This window comes from Suncus etruscus, chromosome 8 (genome assembly GCF_024139225.1).
Source record: "Suncus etruscus isolate mSunEtr1 chromosome 8, mSunEtr1.pri.cur, whole genome shotgun sequence".
Lineage (NCBI taxonomy): Eukaryota > Metazoa > Chordata > Mammalia > Eulipotyphla > Soricidae > Suncus > Suncus etruscus.
The window spans coordinates 7435633-7458925 of record NC_064855.1 but is presented as its reverse complement, the minus strand read 5'-3'; the positions used below and the strand labels follow the sequence as shown (position 1 = coordinate 7458925).

Sequence of the window (23293 nt, the reverse complement as noted above, 5' to 3'; positions counted from 1 at the left end):
GGAAGGAAGGAAGGAAGGAAGGAAGGAAGGAAGGAAGGAGAGAAGGAAGGAAGGAAGGAAGGAAGGAAGGAAGGAAGGAGAGAGAGAAAGAAAAAGAAAGAAAGAAAGAGAAAGAAAGAAAGAAAGAAGAAAGAAAGAAAGAAAGAGAGAGAGAGAAAGAAAGAAAGAGAGAGAGAGGGAGGAAGGAAGGAAGGAAGGGAGGGAGGGAGGGAGGGAGGGAGGAAGGGAGGGAGGGAGAGAGGAAGGAAGGAAAGAAGGAAGGAAGGAAGGAGGAAGGAAGGAGAGAAAAAGAAAGAGAAAGAAGAAAGAAAGAAAGAAAGAAAGAAAGAAAGAAAGAAAGAAAGAAAGAAAGAAAGAAAGAAAGAAAGAAAGAAAGAAAAAGAAAGAAAGAAAGAAGAAAGAAAAAGAAAGAAAGAAAGAAAAGAGGGAGGGAGGGAGGAAGAAAGGGAGGAAGGAAGGGAGGGAGGAAGGGAGGGAGGGAGATAGGATGGAGGGAAGGAAGGAAGGGAGGGAGGGAGGAAGAAAAGAAGGAAGGAAGGAAGGAAGGAAGGAAGGAAGGAAGGAAGGAAGGAAGGAGGAAGGAAGGAATTGTAATGCTAATACTTTGCATTGTAATACTTGACCTCTATGGACTTTTTTTTTGGTTTTAAATTATTATTTTTATTCTTTCACAGTTTGAAGGTCAGAGTTGGGTTTGAAATCCAGTAGGACTGTGCTCCTACAAAGTGTAGGAAAGGGCCTATCTTTGACTCCATTTCTGGCCTCTGGAATCATGGACGTGACACCAGTTTCTGCCTTCATGGCCACATCGCCTCCTTCTCTTCTGTCCTCTTCCTATATCTTATATTTATAGGGCCACACCTGTGCATTAGAGCCAAGTGGGGTAGTGAATTCAGAAAGATTTCGTCATGGCAACATCCTTCACTTTATTGCATCTGTAAATACTTCTTTCCAAAAAAGTTTACATTCGCTGGTTTCTGGGAACAGGGTACACACATATTTTTGTGACTGGTCAGCAATCTACCAATTATCCCTCATATCTTCTATAGTCTGTGGGTTCCTTAAATCAAAAATTTTTATGAATAATTTTTATTTTGACAAAAGTGGATTAAAAATCTTTCACAGTAGTATTTTAGGGACATAGTGACATTGAATCAGGGGCATTTCCACTCTATGGACTTTTAAGTCTCCACTCTTCCTTTCAAAGTTCTGAGAAAAGATATAGACTGAGTTTCTATAAAGACAAGAACAAATCCATCAGCTCAGCTCTTCCTAACACAGAAATGATCTTTGAGGAGTGACAGGCAGTTTCAGCAGAAAAAGGGTCACATACTTTGGGATATTTCTTATGAAAAAATGCTTGTTGGTTAATGACCCGAGGAAGCAGGGATCTCCCCACATTGATTCCATAACTCACACTTTTAGAAATATTCCTTCAATCTCTTTAAGATGAAATGTTATGCTTGAGACATAAAGTCCAGAAAGCTGCTTCTACCTTTAACAGCAACAATCAGGAAAGACCAACAGAAAAGTGCAGTATTAATTATGACTCAGTGAGGGAACATAACTGCCGACAAATGTAAGGTCATCATAAACAAATAAGATCACTATAAATCAAATGGGAAGGTACTGGGGACTTTGGATCCAGTCTGGGAAGGCTTGGGAGGATCTTTCTGGAGAAGGAGATGTTTTCTGGGATCCTGAACATTTACTAAAAACCAATGAGGGGAGATGTGGATAAAAGAAGAGAGACTTGGGAGGAGAAAGAATGTGGCAAAAGAAGGCAGAAAACAAAGCAAAGAGTACTGTTGGAACTGAACCCCAGAGCTGTGTGAGAAGGAAAGGGAAGTAATGGTACCATCTAAGGTCAGATCAGAGAAAGGTCTTGAATCTCAAGGTAAATGCTGGGATGCTCTTCTGCAAAGGAGAATCGTCAATGATTACAGTTGCCTTAAAAGATGGTTGTTTCTGGGGCATTTTTATGTTATAAGTGACCTTCACTTTGAAAAGGTTGAGAATGATTTTTGTGCTTGTTGAATGCATTCGTCGCTATATCTATCTCATGCTCTCCTTACTTCACACAGCCAATCCCTCTATTCTGTCTATAAAGATGTTTTCTCTTCTTCTTGCTAGCAGGTACCTCAGAGGTTCCAGAAGGTTACCAGGGTATATCTTGCAGTGCTCAGGAGACCAGGAGGTGCCAGAGAAAGGACCTGGTCCTAAGCCCATATTTCCAGTCTGGGTTCTCTTATAAGGAAGATCTCCTGCATGGTGTACGGACACCTTGTCTTCGAAAATTTCTCAAATCCTGAAGTAAAAATTGCTCTTCTATGCTTCTTTTCTTTGATCTATGTTCTATGTCATATTCTTGTACCATTCTGGTTGTTGGATGCCTTTCTCGAGCTTTTAAACTGAGAACTCTCTGACAGAGGGCAGATATTGTGTTCATTAAAAAATGTTTTGCAAATATTATATTGCTCCAAGGTCCAAAAATATAATATTTTTCAGGTGCCAGAGAGAGAGAGAAAGAGAGAGAGGGAGGGAGGGAGGGAGGCAGGCAGGCGGGAGGGAGGGAGGGAGGAAGGGAGGAAGGGAGGAAGGGAGTAGAGTGGGTAAGGTGCTTGCATGCAATCAACCCGGATTAGAATTCTTACACGAAAATGATTCTCTCCAGCTTCCATGAGTACAAAGCCAGGAGTAAGCCCTGATCACTGCTGGATATGACTCCAAATCCCACAAAGAAAATATTATCCATCAAAGTTACAGCTAAAAGTCAATGTAAATAGATGAATAGCTAGATGTAATGTTAGATGTGATCTATCCTAAGAGTATTTGTAAAATAGGGGCCGGGCGGTGGCGCTGGAGGTAAGGTGCCTGCCTTGCCTGCGCTAACCTAGGACGGACCGCGGTTCGATCCCCCGGCGTCCCATATGGTCCCCCAAGAAGCCAGGAGCAACTTCTGAGCGCATAGCCAGGAGTAACCCCTGAGCCTCACAGGGTGTGGCCCAAAAACCAAAAAAAAAAAAAAAAAAAGAGTATTTGTAAAATAATGTTCTCATGGGCAAAGACATTTTTCCAGCTCCCCAAGAGATCATTTAACAGGCCCAATATAATAGATGAAAAAAAAAAAAGAAAAAAATGAGGAAGTGCTGACGAGGTAACAAATTTATTCCAGGGACCTGCAGATAATTGCTTTGAGGCCCTCATGCATGCAGGCACTTTTGTTAGAGTTTATCTCTCCCCATCTAATCTTAATCTGACTTCCCCAATATATTTTCCCATTGTCAAAGAATAGCCTGATTGGCCAACCTGGTTTTCTAGAAGTGTCTTTCCTTGCCGTAAGTAAATGAATTGACCTCCTAGCCTATTAGGAAGCCTCATTGAACAAAAGTCCATCTTTTGTTAAATGGAAAAACAACATATAAGTGGATAGATAAAATAAATTTTTAATGGACCAAACCAATGACTCCAAGAGTTGAAACAAAGACACTGCATATGGAAGGTCCAGATTCTATCCTTGCAATGCCTAGTGCCAGAGCAAGGCCAGAAATGACTCTGGAACACCCTTAGTTGTGGTCTCCAAACCAAACTCAAACCAAAATATATGATAAGCCATTTATTTTTACTTTTATTCCAAAAATTCCCTTTTATTTGTTAGATCTTTCACAATACAGTTATGCAACAGACAATTTATTATGTGAACTAATGAATAAAAACTCTATTTAATGTTGACTGGTTCAACCTTTTTGGAAAACAACATGGATACTCCTCAAAAAAGCTAAGAACTGAGCCCCGTATAGCTCAGTGATTTAATTTATGTGTGTCTGCTCCAAGGGCTCTAAAACTCTAGTCAAACAGCTCTGCTCCTATGCGTACTGCAGGCACAGTCTGGAAATAACCCAAGTGTCTAGGAACAGATGTGGGGATAGAAAAGTTACAGTATATCTACACATCTTAGAATACTACTTAGCTTTAGAAAAGATAAAATCATGCAATTTGAAGTTATATAGATGAAACTGGAGTGAAATCAGAATGGAAACATACAGAATAATCTCATATATGGCATTCAAAGAAGTATAGAAGGGGAATAGAAAAAGGCCAAAAGCAATAGAATCTAAGAATTAGTCTATGGAACTAAGATTTCTTTAGCAACAAGGTCCAACCGAACTGAAGGTGAGGACGCATTTGGGGCAAAGATTAGGGGCAACCCTGAGAAAAATGAGTACTTGGTGGGGGGAGAGTGGTTTTGGAGTGTTGTATCCATAAAACCCTATCATTGAAAGCATTGTGAAATTGTAAATAGGAAAAGAAGGGAGGGAGGGAGGAAAGGGAAGTGAAGGAAAGAAAGAAAGAAAAAAGAAAGGAAGAAACAAAGGAAGGAAGGAAAGAAGGAAGGAAGGAGAAAAAGAAAGAATAAAGGGAGGGAGGGGAAGGGGAAGGAATGAAGGAGGGAAGAAAGGAAAGAAAGGAAAGAAGGAAGTAGGTCATGAGTAGCTAATGGTATTTGACTCACAAACAGGACTTTCTACAGACCCTTCAGCAGAGGTAAATACAATGACGCTGGTCTTCTGACTTTTCATTATTCAATTACTTTCAGCATGTTGACAGATTGAAAGATCAGTGGCCACAAAACTTCTATCAGTGAGGTACCATTAATTTGGAAGCAGTGGGTACACTCAAGCATTATTTTTTTTATTTATACATGAGTTACACAATTTTGCAACAGTCAAAAGTTGTCAGTCAACTTAATGCAAAAATATCTTAATTCTTTTGAAGGTTGTGGGTAGGTGTGTGTATCAAAAATCTTTGACACATAATAGTGTCTCAGCCTAAAAACATTCACTTAGCTTTCATCCAAATGAATATACTATTTTTCTACACGACAGGCAGTTATTCTAAACTTTGTAAGTTGACAGTAATCATTTTCAATCACTTTCAAGTCTATTTAAACATATAGAACTTTTTGGATGAGGAAAAAGTGCTCATACAAGATATAATATCTTTTCTTTTAGAAAGAACGAAGCTAATAAAACCTGGACATTTTTAGTTTTTCATAAAATTACTTTATCTCTATTAGAATAGTGAATCTTATTAACTTTACTTAGCTTTTATTTTTTTAAAGAAGATCCAACAAACAGGAATCTATCTTTCTTGCTGTTTCATGAAATGTTGAATTTTCTGTAACAATCCATTTATTGTATTTCAAACCTTTCAAGTAGAATAATAACTGAGAAATATATTAAGGAAAATTGGGAAAGAAATTCTTATTTAAAAAGGGTTTTTGAATTTAGTTGGAGACCAAAATGACATAATATGTTTAATTCTTGATCAGGCATTCGGAAAATAAATTGATGTGAAGGAAGATGTGATTATGGCTGGTGTGGAGAGAACATAATTTTAAAAATGTTCTTATTCTAATTATCAGAGTAGCACCTCCAAAGCAATTAGAGCCCGTAGTGCCCGTGTGTTCTAACTCTGTGATGCCAAGTGAGGACCTGAGATTCTTTCCACTGCTGGCTTCTGTGGAGCTTCTAGAAGAGCAAAAGAGTGAACCAAGTGTCTAAAGTCCTTGCATGATGATATCACTCAGCTTCTCACTGTTCCAACATTTGGGGTATAAGTGAGGGAAAAGAATAACTGGAGGCCCATTTCCCTATGTCCAAATGATGGATTCATTTGTGTGGGAATCAGTTTCTTCACTGGTTTCAGATTTTCACTGATTTCTGTCTCCTGGATTCTAGATCTGGTTTAGGCCTAGATACATCAGTTTTGTGTTAAAAAACCAACTAAGGTTTTATTTTGCCAATTAAGTGAGAGTTTAGCGTGAATCGGACATGCCTTAGAAGGTCCCTTTCTCCGAGATACAAAAGCCCATATGGTTGGACACATTTATTTTTATGACTCCTTACCTGTTTCATGCATGTCAGTTTTATGTCCTTTATTTGAGGTCACACTCAGTGTGCTTTCTTCTGATTCGACATTTAGGAATCTCTTCTGGAGGTGCTTGGGGGGACCCTATGGGGTGCCATGGACTGAACCCAGGACAGCAATGTGCAAAGCAAGTACCTTACATACTGAACTATCTTTCTGGACCCAAAATATTTTGGGCTACTCTTGGCTCCGTAATCGGGAATTATAACTGGTGGGTTCAGAGGAACCATATGTGGTGCCAGAGAGTGTACCCAGGTCAGTAGTGTGCAAGGCAAATGCCCTTCCCATTGTGCTATTTCTCCGGCCTCCAACATGTATGTTAACTCTTGACTCCCAAAAAAACCCAGTACCTCCCTTTGCTTCTTCAATATCTCCAGAGCACAAAGTTGGATTCTAGACAAAAAGATAGAAGATCCTTGATAACTGTCTAAACTGCCTAAACGCTGTCTCTCCCCCTTGAGTGCACTCACACCTCGTGCATACACATTATTCGTTCATTTAATGTTCTACAATGACCAAAAGATGTAGCCAAAGTTTTGTCCTGGGCTATTATGTAAAAATTTGTATTACCTGGCAGCGACTTTGACCACTTGACCACAGAAAGGAGCTGCCTTTCGCCGAGCTGGTTAAGACTTGTCAGCAGAGAACTGGAGGTGTCGGGCTTGGAGTTGTCATGGCCAGCGTAGATGACTTCTGGCTCAATGCTCATCAGTAGGTTGATAAGCGAGGGGATCAGGTGAATGTCTTGAGACGGAGAGAAGCTCATTCTCTGGCTTAAGGTCTGGCTGTCACTGGGCATTGCCCCTGACTGTGGGAGTGTCACAGCATCCAGGGCCCTCATGACTCGGACTTTATTGAACTTCTTAAACTTCCGACCTGTGGCAAGGAAAGGATGTTCATCTTAATACATGTCAACTATATTTTCCAAATAAGGTTTTTTTGTTTTTTTTTTTCAGTAAGCCTCAGAATTATACATTATAGGGCCGGAGAGATGGCACTAGATGTAAGGTGTCTGCCTTGCAAGCGCTAGCCTAGGACAGACCACTGTTTGATCCCCGGTGTCTCATATGGTCTTCCTAAGCCAGGGGCGATTTCTGAGAATATAGCCAGGAGTAACCTCTGAGTCAAATGAGTGTGGTCCAAAAAACAAGACAAGCAAAAAATAAATAAATTTATACATTATAGCTTTGCGTCTCAACCCAATAACATGAGTATTCAGTAAAAGGTTAAGTTTCAGAGTTGAATGAGAATCCTACCCACACTAGCAGTCAGTGGGCTAGTGTGTGTGTGTGTGTGTGTGTGTGTGTGTGTAGTTTTGTAGGAACAAGAAGGAAAATACAAAGGGCTTTATTGGGGGCTAAAATGGCTTTTAGAGGTGACTAGTCTGATGTGAATGTCTCTCCAACTATGACATTATTTGCAACAGTCCTTAGGAAATGTTGACTTCTTTTGGGTTTTCTCTTTTGAAGAGTCTGTGAAGAGCTGGAGTGACAGTCAGTGGGTAGGGTGTTTGCTTTGCATGCAGCCAGCCTATTTGGTCACCAGTTCCCTGTGTGGTCCCTAAGCCCAGCAGGGGTGACTCTTGAGTGTGGAGTCAAGAATAAGTCCTAAGTATTTCTGGGTGTGGTACAAAAACAAAAACAAAATTTTATTTAAAAGAGCCAAAGCAATGCTGCAGGTGGTAGGGCATTTGCCTTGCCTTCCCTAACCTAGGAAGAATTGTAGGTTTGATCCCCCGGCATCACATATGGTCCCCCAAGCCAGGAGCGATTTCTAAGCACTTAGCCAGGGGTAACCCCTGAGCATCACCAGGGATGGCCCAAAAACCAAAAAAAAAAAAAAAAAAAAAAAGGAGCATTTAAATACATTGATAAACATAAGCAAACTTCACAAATTCTTGTTTACAATTTAAGCAAGTTCATAGATCTCTTGAATTCAATACATACATGATTATGAGACCTAAGGACCCAAACTTAAGAATTCCTTGGCAAGGTGGTCTTGGATGCAATGACAGGGAAATAAATAAGGACAGAACTAAATATCCAAGCCAAAGTCAATGGTAATAGAATTAAGGGATCTAAACTTTAACAATCTAAACTTAAAGGGGCCTGTTATATTGGCAAGCCAAGGGACACAGGGTGGTGGTATAGGATGAACTGTGAGTCCTTTGGTGGAGGGAGGTTGACATTGCCGGTGGGAAGGGCCCTGACCCTGAAATTCATGAATTTGAATGAATCAGAATGAAGGATTCTGTTGATCACATTTTTTAATAAAAAAAATTCCTTGGCAAGACCATATTTGTTAATTACAATTTCTAAAGTTCTTTTTTGATTACTTGTATCCAATGTATAAAGAAAAAAATGTTCAAGGGTGAAAGGAAAAAAAAACGTCTTCCCCCATGGCATGCTGGGAGAAGATCAGTATATTGGGGATATGTCTGATAGTTTACGAAAGCCTGGGGGTAGATTTCAACACCCATCTGCTCTGTAACAAGCAAGGATTTGTTAAGAGTGCCAAAAGTCAAAGACAACAGAATCTATACCTAATCTACAACAAGCTGTGCAAATGGAGACCAGTTGCACTAGCATTCTGGGGGTTCTTGCATGCCAGGAACAGGGATGGAGGGAGGACAACACTGGTGGTGGGAATGCCCCTCAATCATAGTCACTATGTACCTTAAATATTATTTTGAAAGATTTGTAATTCACTTTGGCCACAATAAAAATAAAAAAAAAGAGTGTGAAGCAATTGAAACATGGAGCAATTGTAGAGTGGGGGTTCACTTTTCCATGCATATGACAGACCTGGGTTCAACCCCTGACATTTCATATGGTCCCCTGAGTCCATTAAGATTACCTCCTGAGCTCAAAGCCAGGAATAAACCCTGGGTACTGCTGTGTGTGGCCCCCAAAACAAAACAAAACCAAAAAGAAGGAAGAAAGAAAAGAAAAGAAAAGAAAAGAAAAGAAAAAGAAAGAAAGAAAGAAAGAAAGAAAGAAAGAAAGAAAGAAAGAAAGAAAGAAAGAAGAAAGAAAGAAAAAGAAAAGAAAGAAGAAAGAAAGAGAAAGAAGAAAGAAAGAAAGAAAGAAAGAAAGAAAGAAAGAAAGAAAGAAAGAAAGAAAGAAAGAAAGAAAGAAAGAAAGAAAGAAAGAAAGAAAGAAAGAAAGAAAGAAAGAAAGAAAGAAAGAACGAGAGAGAGAGAGAAGAAGGGAGGGAGGGAGGGCGGAAGAAAAAAGAAAGAAGAGTGTGAAAGCCATGGTGTTTAGTGGGGATGGGGTAGGGTGGAGTGGAGGATGGGGGTGTGAGAGGGGCACGGGGAAGGAGAAGGGAGGCAGGCTAACTCCTAATCAGATAAGCAGAGAATACAATCAGCTGGTTCTGTTGTCCAACATGCCCTACAGGAAGGTTTCTTTGACTCTCACAGTGTTTTCTAGGATTAACATGCCTGGATTAACTGGGCAGCAGCACTATGTAGCAGCTGAGTTGTAGCTGTTGTTTTTGGAACAGGTGTGATGCTCCACTGGGTCCCTGTTCTAACCACAGACTGGTAGCAGATCATAGGTCAGATTTCTGAAATCTCCTCATGCTTCGCACTGCACTCACCTGCCAGGTCTCTGGAAGCATTTGCTCCTAAGTGGGGACCCTGCCACAGAAAGAAGGAACTTACATCTGTGCTATGATGCACCAAGGAGCTGGCCCAGGAAACAGTAAAGATTGAGAACTGCTTATAGGATTGTCCAGGAAGTTAAGGAGCCTAAAAGGAAGCAATGCTTATGGAAAATTTACTCACTGACAGAAAGCAGAACCTTTAACCTCTCAACCTGGGAGGGTAGTTATGGCAAATTCCACTCGTAAATCTGGATGATGAAGAGAAGATGGGAGACCCAAGGCCAGAGTGATGAAGCTCAGGTTGTCTGGAGGATGGAGTGTAATGGCTTCCACCCCCAAAGACAATTTCCCTGAAATTTCAGACAGGGAGGACATGCTCATTTGTGGAATTTAGGGCAGGCAGCTTAAGCAAGAGTTGTGGGAAAAAGCATATGGTTGTTTCCAATCTTAAAATACTACTGTTAACAAAAAATAGGACTCCCATCTTTTCCAACCCAGTAAATACTCCAGGATGATTCTCCTTCAAGTACATTTTAATTGCCTTTTTGATGCTGGTTTTGATTAGAATTTCATTATATTATGGAATTTTGGAATCTCTTTGAAAAATAAAAGTGAATATCATGCACTTTAACCAGCCTTTAGAAAGTCTTTTACCTAAAATAAATTCCAAGAGATTTTCCCTATGTGTTGATTATATAAAGTACAACTTAAAAAAATAAACATGTCCATACATGTGTCCCAAGAAAAAGAAAGTTGAAAAGTGATTAAAAAAAAAAGTTGGGCTAGACTGATAGCACAAAGGGTAGGGGATTTGCCTTGCATGCAGCCAACCCAGGTTTGATTCCTGACATCCCATATGCTCCCCCTAGCCTGCCAGGAGTAGCCCCTGAACACTGCCAGGTGTGGCCCCCAAACAAAAAAAAATGAATTAATATATCTCTTAGGTACCCATTTTATCTAATTTTACTTGCAGGTCAGCCTTTTTAAATAAATACCATTAAGATGAAGAGTAATTTATTGCTGTGAGTAACTAGAAAGCTAATAAATACTAAGCAGAGATACTGCACAACATCTTTTTTTTTAACTTTCAAAATCTTATTAAGTGATTTTATGTCTAATTTTTATGGTCTAATTTTCAAAAATGTCAGCAGTGAACAGTAATAGACATTATCTACTGTTATGGCATTTATATTTGGGGGATAAGGGTGGAGGGACAGGACTTACATAAATAATAAAATGGTACTAAATACTAGTACATGCTATTAATAAACTGTGTGTGATATCTTAGGAGAATTTAAGAAATATGAAAATTACTTGAATTAGCAGGGAAACCTTCAATAATATCTCCAGAGGATGAATTTGGTGCTCCCACTGGACTAGCTCCTACCCCTTCTAATAGCCGCTGTTTCTCTACTTCTGCGGTTTGATGATGCTTTCAGAGATAATCAAGCCGGGCATATCAAAGGAGAACTTTGCCCACTAGAATGATGTTCAAGAATTTAAAAAAGGAAAAAAGTATTAGGAGATGGTTTTCTAAAGTGCTAAATTGTTGTAATCCTGGCAGAGCTATCTGCCGCATCTTATAATAGCTAGTACTTGGGTCTTGTTAAAGAAATCTTGAGAAATCTAATAACTCTCCCTTCCATGTACAGCTTACAAAAATGTGGCATATTGGCAGGGGGAAGAAACACAGCTGGACCATTCTGGGAATGCACTCTGCCATTTCAAAGCTCTGTCCATAGGGAGGGACTATTTGACTTGTCCCTGTTTACTAGTTTTTAAACAAGGGCTTACAATAGTCCCACTCCATACCACCATGTTGCTTACTCTGACAGAATAAATAGAAGAGGAAGAAAATTTCAAAGTCATTTCTCAGGAGGGGGATGTAAGTATTGGAGGAAAAAATAGAAAATTAGAGTCAAAATTAGAAATAAACCAAGAAGGGGCTGGCAAGATGGCGCTAGAGGTAAGGTGTCTGCCTTGCAAGCGCTAGCCAAGGAAGGACCGCGGTTCGATCCCCCGGCATCCCATATGGTCCCCCCAAGCCAGAGACAATTTCTGAGTGCTTAGCCAGAAGTAACCCCTGAGCATCAAATGGGTGTGGCCTCCCAAACGAAAACAAACAAACAAACAAACAAAGAAATGAACAAAGAAGACTGAATGGGGGGGAGAAATCAATAAAGTCAGAAAAGAAAAAATCATAAGATGTGCACAAATAGAAAATATATCAAATGTGTTGGAAGAACCACTGAATAATACTTGTTTCTAATATGTTAATATAATTTTTCTATGAAAGACAAAGATTAAGTTAAGTTAAAAACCAATGTTATACTTGTACTTTATAAGAGCTATGAGGAAATAAAACAAAGCGAATAGGGCAGAAGAGATAGTACAGGAGTCACAGAACTTTCTTTGCATGTGGCTGACCCCAGTCTACTCAGAATTTAGCTCTAGTAAAAGACATGCACTAAGGCAAGGGAGTAGAGTATGTTTCACAGTTCAACGCAGGGGTTCACCTGTATTTTCAAATTTCAATGGTCAACACCTTTGCTCCATAGCTATGTTTATGATCCCAACCACCATTTCCTTTTATTCTGTACCAAACCAAAGAACTGGTATTTCAAGACTTTTAACCCAAATTATAAGGGGGTATTCAAAACAGGAGAGTCAGGAGATTCAGCTTCCAATAGATAAGTCAGTGTATAGACCATGACAGAGAGAGGCATGAATGTATGACACAGAGTATGGATGGTGAACTAGCAAAAATATATGCAGAGATGATGAAAGGAGACCATAAAAGCAACAATCAGGGGCATACAAGTTAGAGGAAAAATTACCATAGAAGATGGATTTAAACGATCCTCTCACTGTATTTCAAAGATTAAGTGGCATTTAAGTCTCAAGAAATCAAAGATCCAATTCAAATCAAAGATTTGAAATAAATTACAAAATGAAATAGGACAAATTGGAAGATACAAGAAAAGACAAAGCCATTGGGATCCAAACTCTAGAGTAACTCAATTTACTTTTCTACCTCTCTCCACTTTGTCCCATCCCAAGGCACAAATGATCCTTTTTAGCTTTTGAAAAAATCAAATGATGGGGTTGGAGAGATAGCATGGAGGTAAGGCGTTTGCCTTTCATGCAGAAGGACAGTGGTTCGAATCCGGACATCCCATATGGTCCCCTGAGCCTGCCAGGAGCGATTTCTGAGCATAAAGCCAGGAGTAACCCCCGAGCGCTGCCGGGTGTGACCCAAAAACCAAAAAAAGAAAGATCAAATGATCAAATTTTCTGTGATCTCAGCATGCTTCTGGGGCTTTCTCCTGAACAGTTTATAATTTGTAGAGCACTTCTAAAAACAGAAAAACAAATAGGACATTTCCACTAAAGGAAACAAAAAACGTCATCTGAGAAATATTTGTAAACACTTAGAAAACTTTTTACTGTGTGAAAATATACACACTTTTTTTTCAGATAATACTTCCAGGGGAAAATAAGAGATTAGAACATAGATATATGATATATGTGATAACATTTACAATTAGTACATTAACTAAATAGCTCCATTAACCAAGATTCTAGAAATTAATTTTGATTCCAAGTTACTGTATGAATTTTTCAACGCTTTCTTAAAAATAATTAAAAACGGGGATATACTTTGCATCAGAGTTAAACCTTTATCTTGCCAATAATAATGTTTGTACAAATGGCTTTGAGACAAGCAAGATATTCGAAGCCATTGATCAGTAAACCATTGTATAAGTGAGGCACTGTGCTAAATGCTTAGACTGTGTCACACCGTTGACCCTCTTAATAAGTCATTGTGTGAACTTCAAAGGAAAGACAAGTGTACAGACAACAGGGTGTGTGTGTGTGGGGGGGCTGAGGTTCTGCAGCCCTCAGAGGGGAAGGAGAAACAAGCCTGATTGTTCAGACTCTTTCTTTTCCACATTGTTACTCTCCTTTAAATGTTAGACTCTCCTACACAGGTATTTTGGGGAAAGTGGACTCCCAAATGCTGCTCAGGGGGTCCTAGTGACTGCTCCCAGAAATCCTCAGCCAGCCTGGCTCTATGGTTCCATGCCAGAACCCAAGAAGTTGTGGTGCTACTGAGATCTTGTAGTGTCAGGGACCACTGGATGAGGCCACCCCAATGGGATCCACAGATGTTTTGAAAAATTCTTTCTAACCTCTAAGTAATATTTCAACTTGAAGAAAAATTTGATGGGCCACACTTGACAGTACTTGTGAAGTTGACATGTGGTGCCACTGGGACAGGACCTGGGACTTGACAGGCACCAGGCATGTGCTCCATCACGGAGTCATCTCCATGGTTTCTTAGGGGTTTCTATGGAGAAAGGGGTGGGCCACATCCTGGCTCTGTGCTCAGGGCACGCCTGCTGGTGCTCAAGAGACCAGATATGGGGCTGGTGATTAGAACCTGGGCTGAATTTACTTTCTCCTACAAGGCACCTTAGGGATTACCAGTGAGGATGGCTCTCAAGAAACACTTAGTGTGTCTGTACTTCAAAGGAAAAACAGAAGCTGGGAAATAAAGAACATAAACATGAAAAAGCATTTGCTAAAGACTATGCTACAGCTTCTTGATTTTGGTTTTTAGGCTACATCTGAGGAGATACTTGGGTTTTTTTTGTTTTTTTTTTTTTTTTTTTTCAGATTCACTGGTGGGAGAGTTTCCTGGGGGTGTAAAACATGTACGTTGAAGTCCTCTGAACTATCCAACCCTAGAGTTGATATTTTTTAAAGGATTAAATTTCTCAATTACTTTGAACTTTCTGGCTTTTAGCTCAGGAGTAACTCCTGGTGGTGCCCAGGGGTCAGTATGTGGTGCCAGAGATTCAAACAGGTTGGTGAGATGGAAGGCAAATAACCCTTATATTCTATTTCTCTCGGTGTGTCTCTTCCTCCTAAATTTCTCAATTATTAACATAAAGACATGACAAATGGAGAAAAATATTTATACCTCTGAAACCTGGCTTTTTGCCAGATCTAGAAAACAGTGAATCTTGAGACACTAATTAGACTTGTTGCAGCTATAAAACTAATTCCTACACCCCCTTCATCTCACACACCCAAAACAACAACCAGTTAGCAAAGACCTGTGCAGGACAGGGCTCACCCAGTGTGAATAGGAGGAGTCCACAGCAGGGCAGGGGTACCCACGGACCTGTGTCTGCAAAGGACTGTCAGGAGACTAAGGAAGCAGTGGCCGGACTGTCCCTAGGAAGCTGATGCAAAGACAGGAGGGCCAAATAGGGACATAAGGACAGTCCAGAAGTGTTGACCATCTTCTACAGCAACTCTCATATTCAAGAGGGGAATGGGGTTACATTGCCTGGATGAAGACATTGATGGGGCATCAAAACTTCCAAAAAAGGTATTGTTCAGTGTTCCAATTTTAAGAATTTTAGAGTTCTTCAAAAATGGAGTTGAAGATTAACTGGGTTCCAATGGAGGGAAAAAAAAATTTTTTTTCTCCACAGAGTATCTACTTTACCACATAGAATATACTCTACAGTCCAGAAAGCTATTATTCTCTTGGCCATGAAATGTCAGGGTGACTCTTAGTGTAGGAGGAGGTGAGGGAGAAGCTGACTTTATAACACAACCTTTAAAAATATGAGGATAAGCGTCTCTACCAAAAGCAAAACAAAAGCAACCCTATAAAAATAGTCTCTAGCTTTAAAAAAAATTTCCAGCAAAATGAATGCATTTAAATCATTTCTTTATAGAAAACTGCTTGATTTTGAGAAATGTAATTACCTTTAGAGTTGGGTGGGTTTTTTTTTTTCTAACAACAAATGCAAGATACAGAGCTGTATTTCCTTCAGATTTTTTTGAGCCGTTATATAAAGATATTTTATAAAGAGAACTTAGAAGCAAAGCACCTGAATTGGAAGATATATTACTATCCTTCAGGGTATAACGCTCTTTCTAAGTCTGTACTGAACAGCAAACGAACAAAAGCAAAAGTTCGCTGTGACCTAGAGAAAATTAGGGAAGTGATTCATTAAAACCAAGCATCCTATTCGACTAAGAGACCAACCAAGGCAAACATCCTCCTTGTAATTGGAAAGTAGTTGCTAAGGCAGAGAAGAGCAGCCTGAAATGCATGTCAGAGCTCACTGAAACATTAATGTGGTGAGGCTCTGATATTCCTCCATGAGAGTTGGATCCTCCATGCTTCACTCTTCCAATGTTCTCTCCTGCTTCTTCTTATCCAGTTTTGGTATCAGGAACGAGGTATCTCAAGGACTGACAAGTATGAAGGGGTAAAGTGGGAAGGGACATGTGCAGGTACTTTAGCAGAGCTCCTCTGGCAATTCAAGACTAACCACTACTGAGTGAAGATTCTCCTCCAAAGGCCCTGCGCCCTCCACCCTTCAGAAGTAGTATCAGGTGCCAGTGCTGAGTTTTAATTTTTTTTTTCAAATTCACTCTACCATCTATCTGCTCTCTGCCTATGGATCTGGAGAAATGGCTCCTCAGAATTTTGCAGGCAGCTAGGCAGAACAATATCAAAATTGTGATATCTCAGAGTGAGCCAAACTCTCCTTAAAAAGCCTCTGTGCAAATCCACAGACGAAATAATTACAGGCACCATTATGTGCTGCTGGCCGCAGGAGACCATTAAGATTGAATCAGACTTTCCTTCGTAGATGCCTGAAATACTTAATACCGCATGGATTCTTAAAAATAAAATCCTGAAACTATTCTCATAAAAGAAGACATAGAGTTACATGTAAATTATTTAGGTCATTTAATATTACAGAATTAAAAATTTGGGGAATGACAATATGATATCTGAAGATGACATAGTGATAGGAAATAATTTGAGATATTTTACAGAAATCCTTTGATTAAAATTAAAGTCATAGAAGGGGAATCTGATGATTCCCCAAGGTAAGAATCCATAACTTTAAGTGTCAGGTGTCATTGTGAATAAAACATTTTTATAAAAATTTTTGGATTATACCCAGGGCCTCACACATGCAAGGCAAGTGCTCTGCTGGAGAGTCACCTTACTGTGTTTCTTAGTAACCTGCAGGTTGGAACCCTCAGATGAACCCCAGTTGTAGTCTCATGTGAACCCCAGTATCTTCACTAGTGGGGTCTCATCACTTTTACAGTTGATATCTTCACTCACTTCTCCATAGTATCAGCAAGACCACCACAGTCAGTACAGACATGGCCCCCAGCCTACCCCGACAGGCAGCACCCTTCTGGCACCTTTTTGCAAAAGGATATGCTGCATAAGGCCAAGGTTTCTAGACACCACCCCCCTACTTAGGACCCCTTTTCATCCCAGAAAGGGGCATACATACACTGCCAACTCTGATTCATCTTGCAGTTGATTTTTGTTTGTTTGTTTTTGGGCTATATACTCAGAAATTGCTCCTGGCTTGGGGAACCATATGGAAAGACGGGTGATCAAACCATGGTCTGTCCTAGGTTAGCACATATAGGCAGAAGTTCTACCGCTTGCAACTCTGCAATTTATTATTTTTGGTGTGAAAAACCTTAATTTCCATTTTTTTCTTCCACAAATCATCAATCTTCTCTTTCAATATTGGACCTATTTAACAATAAGCAGAGAAAAATCTCCTACACTTTTTTTTTTACAGTAAAGTGATTTTTTAAATAAAATCTTTATTTAAGCACCATGATTACAAGCATGATTGTAGTTAGGTTTCAGTCATAAACAGAACACCCCCCCCCTTCACCAGTGCAACATTCCCACCACCAATGCCCCCCTACCTCCTCCCAGCAGTTGATTTTTAATTGATTATACATTGGTGAATATTCTGAAATCTTGAGTGTTGCTGAATTTCCATGAGACCAACATACAGGCAACTGACCCAAGATGACTTTATGACCCCCAATTTAAGAAACTGGGGGGGGGGCAGAGTGATAGTACAGTGGATAGAGCACTTGCCTTAAAATGTGACTGACCTAGGTTTGATCCCAGGCATCCCTTAAGGTCCCCTGAACCCATTAGGAGCAATCTCTGAGTGAGTGTAGAGTCAGGAATAAGCCCTGAACACTGAAAAGTGCCCTACTTCCTTATGTCCCAAAATGAAGTCAGACAATTGACTAACTGCCCTTTTCTTCCTCCAGATGCATATGCTGTGCCCTAGAAAGGAGAGATAGATTCAGGCTGAAGAGCACACAGAGATCTATGATTCAGATGATGTCAAAGTAAGGTCTCGACTATTTACTGAATACTGTTTCAACATGAACTTAGGTGCTGAAAATACCACCTTCATCGAACTCCGAAACGAGATACCTGCATATAGCCATATCCATCTGATGTGAGAAGAAGATGCTTGGATTGAATACAATTAAATGAACAATATACAGCAAGGAAGAAAATACTCTCAATAAGAGAACAAGAAGCAAACAATGGGAAGGACAAGGAAGGGTTCTCCATGCTTCCTTTGTGATTTCGAAAAAAAAATGGTCTCTAGCCCAATGACCTAATGAGTTCAAAGATATTTGGTAGAAGCTAAGTGAAAAGAAAATAGCAATCAGAGTACTATTTTTTTTTTTTTTTTGGTTTTTGGGCCACACCCGTTTGACGCTCAGGGGTTACTCCTGGCTATGTGCTCAGAAATCGCCCCTGGCTTGGGGGGACCATATGGGACGCCGGGGGATCGAACAGCGGTCCGTTCCTTGGCTAGCGCTTGTAAGGCAGACACCTTACCTCCAGCGCCACCTTCCCGGCCCCCAGAGTACTAATTTTTATAGCAATTCTTTGAATTTAATTCATTAAAGTTCAGAATTGCATCCTTTCTCTAGGACACTATTAACTTCCCCATGCAGCCCAGTTCTCACAGCCTCTACCATTATTCGACACCCCAGAAGGGGAATTCCTTGAGAACAGGCAGGGTTTGCTGCTTTGCTGAGCCTTGTGTGAAGAGTGGGAGGCAGGGAAGGAGGGAGGGAAAGCCTGGTCATTCAGTGCAGAAGATGAAAGCATTTAGACCAGCTTACAGATTCTGCTTATAGCTGGAAAACACCGCAATGCTGCCTCTGAGGTAGTAGATTGCTGCCCTGGAAGAACTCACCATTCCCCCTGCCCTTGTAGGTTGGAGACTCCAGCCCAGTCATTGAAGGACAGGCCCAGAGTCATCCTAGAACCTCTACAGAGACCCTGGAGAATGTCCCCTGATGTGAGACAGATCTCTGAGGTAGAGAGAGAGAGCACAGAAGTTGTTCCTTCAGACAACTGTAATCAATGAAGGCAAGTAAAGCAACAACAAAGAGGACAGAAAACAATGTTATTCTTACCCAGGAAGGTTAAAAACCAATTAAGAACCAGTTCATTACTGGAACTAGGGAGAAAGTTGAAAGGGCTTTGCATATTCGGGTTCCAAATTTGATTACCCAGACACTGCCAGAAGCAAACCTCTCCCTTGCTCCAAGCACTCAGCTAGGAACCTGAGCACCACTGAGCATGGGCTCAACATTTCTTTTAAAAGTTACTTAACCAATCACAATGTTTAAATAAAAAGAAAAATGCTGAACCAATGAGAATCAGACCATTACCTCCAAGGACCATGCCAGCCTGACAGCATTTTCTGAGGCGACACGCTGGGCAATTTTTCCTGCGAATTTTATCAACGATGCAATCGTTTCTTCCAGCACATAGATAGTTATGCTGCCCTACAGAACAAAAAATGAAAACAAGAGTCATTTCCAACGTAGAAAGGGCCCTGGGAAAGTTACCCAACATGAACTGAAAAGGTGGAGAAGCAGGCAAGCATGTGAACAAGGCAATGCCGGAGGCTCTTCCAGCACTGCTTGGCTGGTACCAGTCCTACCTAGGGCCTGCCTCATGGGCCTATCTGAGGTCAGCAAGGACGGACATCAGCTCCAGGCTTCCTTCAGGCACCAGCATGAGGTTCCCGCTCAGCTCTCTGAGGACAGAACCTTAGCCAGCACAAGGCTATTTCGCATGTTCATGAGTAAAAGACAATCAAGTTCTAAAAGACTTTTTTGACATTTCACCCTTCAAGAAAATCAGTTCCACACTATAGAATGAGAAAGGTGTTTTCTCTGAAACACTCTATCTCCTTTATACTAGGGGGAAACCCTCTGCTTCGATCCCTTCCATGCTAATGTTTTTGGCTAATAGAGCTTAGCATCTTGGTTAGGAGCCCTAGGTGTCAAGTGTTCAGAAGTCTGGTTTTCCTACTCATAACACTTCCTCTCTTAGTGGATGACATGATATTTTCCTATTTGGCTTTGGCTTATTATTATTTTTTTTATTCGGGGGCCACATCCCGTGGTGCTCAGGCATTTCTTCACACAGTGTTCACTTCTGGCAAGGCTTAGGAGACCATCTGGAGTACTGGGGATTGAACCCAGGTCAGCTGCTTGCTAGGCAAGCAACTTATCTACTGCATTTCCTGTGGGAAATTTAATCCTATTAACCCATCTATCTATCATTCATGCTTCTAGAGCCTACAGTTATTTATCACAATAAAAAAGAACCAAAAACCGAGCAAGATTTTCCAGTCCATAAAGAACAAACTTAAACATGGTGCAAAAGGATGCCATTGCTTTCTTTTTTTTTTTTTTTTTTTTTGTGGTTTTTGGGTCACACCCGGCAGTGCTCAGGGGTTGTTTCTGGCTCCACGCTCAGAAATTGCTCCTGGCAGGCACAGAGGACCATATGGGGCGCCGGGATTCGAACTGATGACCTCCTGCATGAAAGGCAAACGCCTTACCTCCATGCTATCTCTCCGGCCCCGCCATTGCTTTCTTACTCTCTACTCCAACATCACACATTTTTCAGAAAATAAAATCTATTTTAAAAATTATTTGCAATAGTTCCTTCTTCCATGTTCTCTCAGTCATTTTCTGAAGACATTCCTCCTGCTGCTTTCAAGTTTTTCCCCATCCATTTTCCCTTTTTCCTTGAAATCTTTCATCTCTCCCTCTGCAACATTGTCCTGCTTGAAATGTTTCCATCCCCCCCAAATTCTAGCAGCAAGGGAAAAAAGTAAACTCTTGTCTCAGTTAATTCTTATCCAACTCTATTCCTTTATTTGTTGGTGAAAAAGCCATCTCCCACTGAAATCTCTCTTTAGCCAATTTTCATTATTCTTCAGTAGACTGTAGTTTGATTTATACACTATTTCTACAACATGATTAGATACCAGCAGAGATTCCTTTATTTCCCTCAAGTTCCGTGGATTCCTTCTTGACTCTGAATATAATCTGTCACCGGTAATTTTCTCTGTCCCCATGGCTCGTGCTGTATTGGGGGGGGGGACATCCCCTCTGACTCACATTCTCTTTTTAGCAGTTGCTTTTGAATTCTCTTTGCCATCTCTGACCATGCTCCTCTCTCATCCATGCTGTACTACACTGTACACTTCTGTTTGACCCAGGGCTCCTCAAACTTTTTAAACAGGGGGCCAGTTCACTGTCCCTCAGACCATTGGAGGGTCTGACTATAGTAAAAACAAAACTTATGAATGAATTCTTATGCACACTGCATAGATCTTATTTTGCAATGAAGAAACAAAACAGATACAAATACAATATGTGACCCTCGGGCCATAGTTTGAGGACCACTGGTTGACCTCATGGTTTTCTTGTGGCTCCAAAAGCTCACCTTGAGCTCTGACCTTTTAACCATCTTATAAAACAGAGATTAGATGTTGAAATAGTTTCACATTTTTTTCTTTTTGTGGGGAACTGTCAGTGCGCAAGGGTTATTCCTGGCTCTTCACTCAAAAGTAATTTCTAAAAGGCTTGAGGGACACTATGGGATACTGGGAATCAAACACAGGTCATCTGTGTGCAAGAAAAATGCTCTACCTATTGTGCTATCACTCCGGCCCCAGTTTTACAAATTTCTTTATTAGGAGAATCTTGTAACAAATTAAGGAAATCCAAGACATAAATTCACCTACACTTTGCTTACAAGTAACTGTTTCCTTTTCCTATGTTCACTGGGTATCTATAAATGTAGGAATTACACAGTATCTATTTGTTACTGTTTGTTAGGTGAATATACGTATATATATTTCCTATTTGACAAAACTCATTTATTCAACAAGTATTTATTAACTGTTTTTGAAAATGCACTAATACTATTAGAGAATTTCTTTCCCCACTAACTTGAAATACCATCTTAATTGTGGAAGAGCAATGGTAATGAAGCAAGACTGCTTGCTTCTAACTCAGGTCTTCAATTTGTGTGAATTAACTCATTAATCATCACAGAGACCTGGGGAGGTAAATTTGTCCAATTTTATAGTTAACTCAGGCACGGAGAAGCCAAATAACATGCTTAAGCTAAACTTTATATATAGCTTAATTAACCTGAGTGATATCATTGAGACCTAGAAATATGGATGATGGAGTACTTCTACTTAAGATCTTAATCCAAGCTCATTAATTATTAGGTGGATCACTTTTGGCAAGTAAAATGAAAGTAAGATTAAATATCTAGGGTTACATCTAGGAATTCAAAGAGTTTATGTTAGAATAATTTACACTTAGCAAACAGTAAGAGCTACTATAATTCTAATGCTCACACTTACAAATATCAAATATAGTCCTGTTTGCCCCAGATGAGACCCAAAACTACTACAACAATTAATTTGCACAGTAATTTTAAAAGCAATTAAAAGATATTCTCTTCTCAAATATGAATAAAGGCAAAACTTCATAACTGACGTCCTCTTCCTAAAAGGCTCTTAGATACAGCTTCATCAACAATAGATGATTTGCAATAGAGGACATGAGGGAAGAAGTCTGGTATGAGAAATTGATGATAAATAGTAAAATGTTTGAAAATTATTTTAGCATAAATGAAAAAAACCGTTGCCAAATAGAATACAATCAGTATCATTGAATAATAATGAAATAATAATGAAATGCTGAGCATTTCACAATGTCAGGTCATGAGTAGGAGGGAAATATTTGATTTTTCACTTTCTGGGCACAGCTCATACTCTGCTCTGCTTTATCTGTACGGAAAGAACTTCAACCCTGCAAAAGAATTTAATAATTAATAATGAGGAGCATAGGGTCTTCTTTAATTGTTGTAAATCATACTCAGTGCTCGTGGGTCAATCCTAAAATACTCAGGGGACCATAAGGTGTCAGGGATTGAACCTAAAGTTTCCTCAAGAAAGACATGAGCCTCACACCTTTGAGTTCTTAATAATAAAGATTTTGAGTAAAGGCCCTCAAAGCAGTGTTCAAGGGGCCTGTGGGTCACTCCTGGAGATATTGAGCTAACAAAGCTATTGATTCAATGCTTCAGCCTTGTAGTACTGGGGTCCAGAAAAAGGTTCCATGCATGCAATGAGCATGCCCTTGATTCCTTTGCTATTTCCCTGTCCCCCAACAAAATGGTGTGTGTGTGTGTGTGTGTAAGAGACAGAGACAGAAAAACAAGGTAGCTTTTATTTAGAAAGGTATGAGGAGAGAGAAAAAGAGAAATACCTGTTCAAAAGAGAAAACAAGCTTCTCCTGAGTGGAAAGGGCAAGCATAGAAACAGATAAGCAGGGAAAGATGTGATCCATAGTGGGAGGGCACTTGGCACTTGCCTTATACATGGCATGGCTGAATTGGGTTTGAACCCAGGCATACCCATGTGCCCCCTCCAACATGCCAGGAGTGAGTGATTCCTGAATATAGGAGTAACCTCTGAGCACTATTTGCTGTGACCCCAAAACCAACACAATCAAACAAACAAACATA

The 23293-nt window shown here is 40.1% G+C and overlaps 1 protein-coding gene across 1 annotated transcript in view; it reads right to left on the bottom strand.

Annotated features, from left to right (window-relative positions):
• Positions 1-23293, bottom strand: part of PGR (progesterone receptor) — a 59206-nt gene that overhangs the window by 11869 nt on the left and 24044 nt on the right. The window contains exons 4-5 of the mRNA XM_049778356.1: positions 19114-19230; positions 6502-6807 (exon numbers count right to left, since the gene is read on the bottom strand). Coding sequence (XP_049634313.1) covers positions 6502-6807; positions 19114-19230 — 423 coding nt within the window. The remainder of the gene's footprint in view (positions 1-6501; positions 6808-19113; positions 19231-23293) is intronic.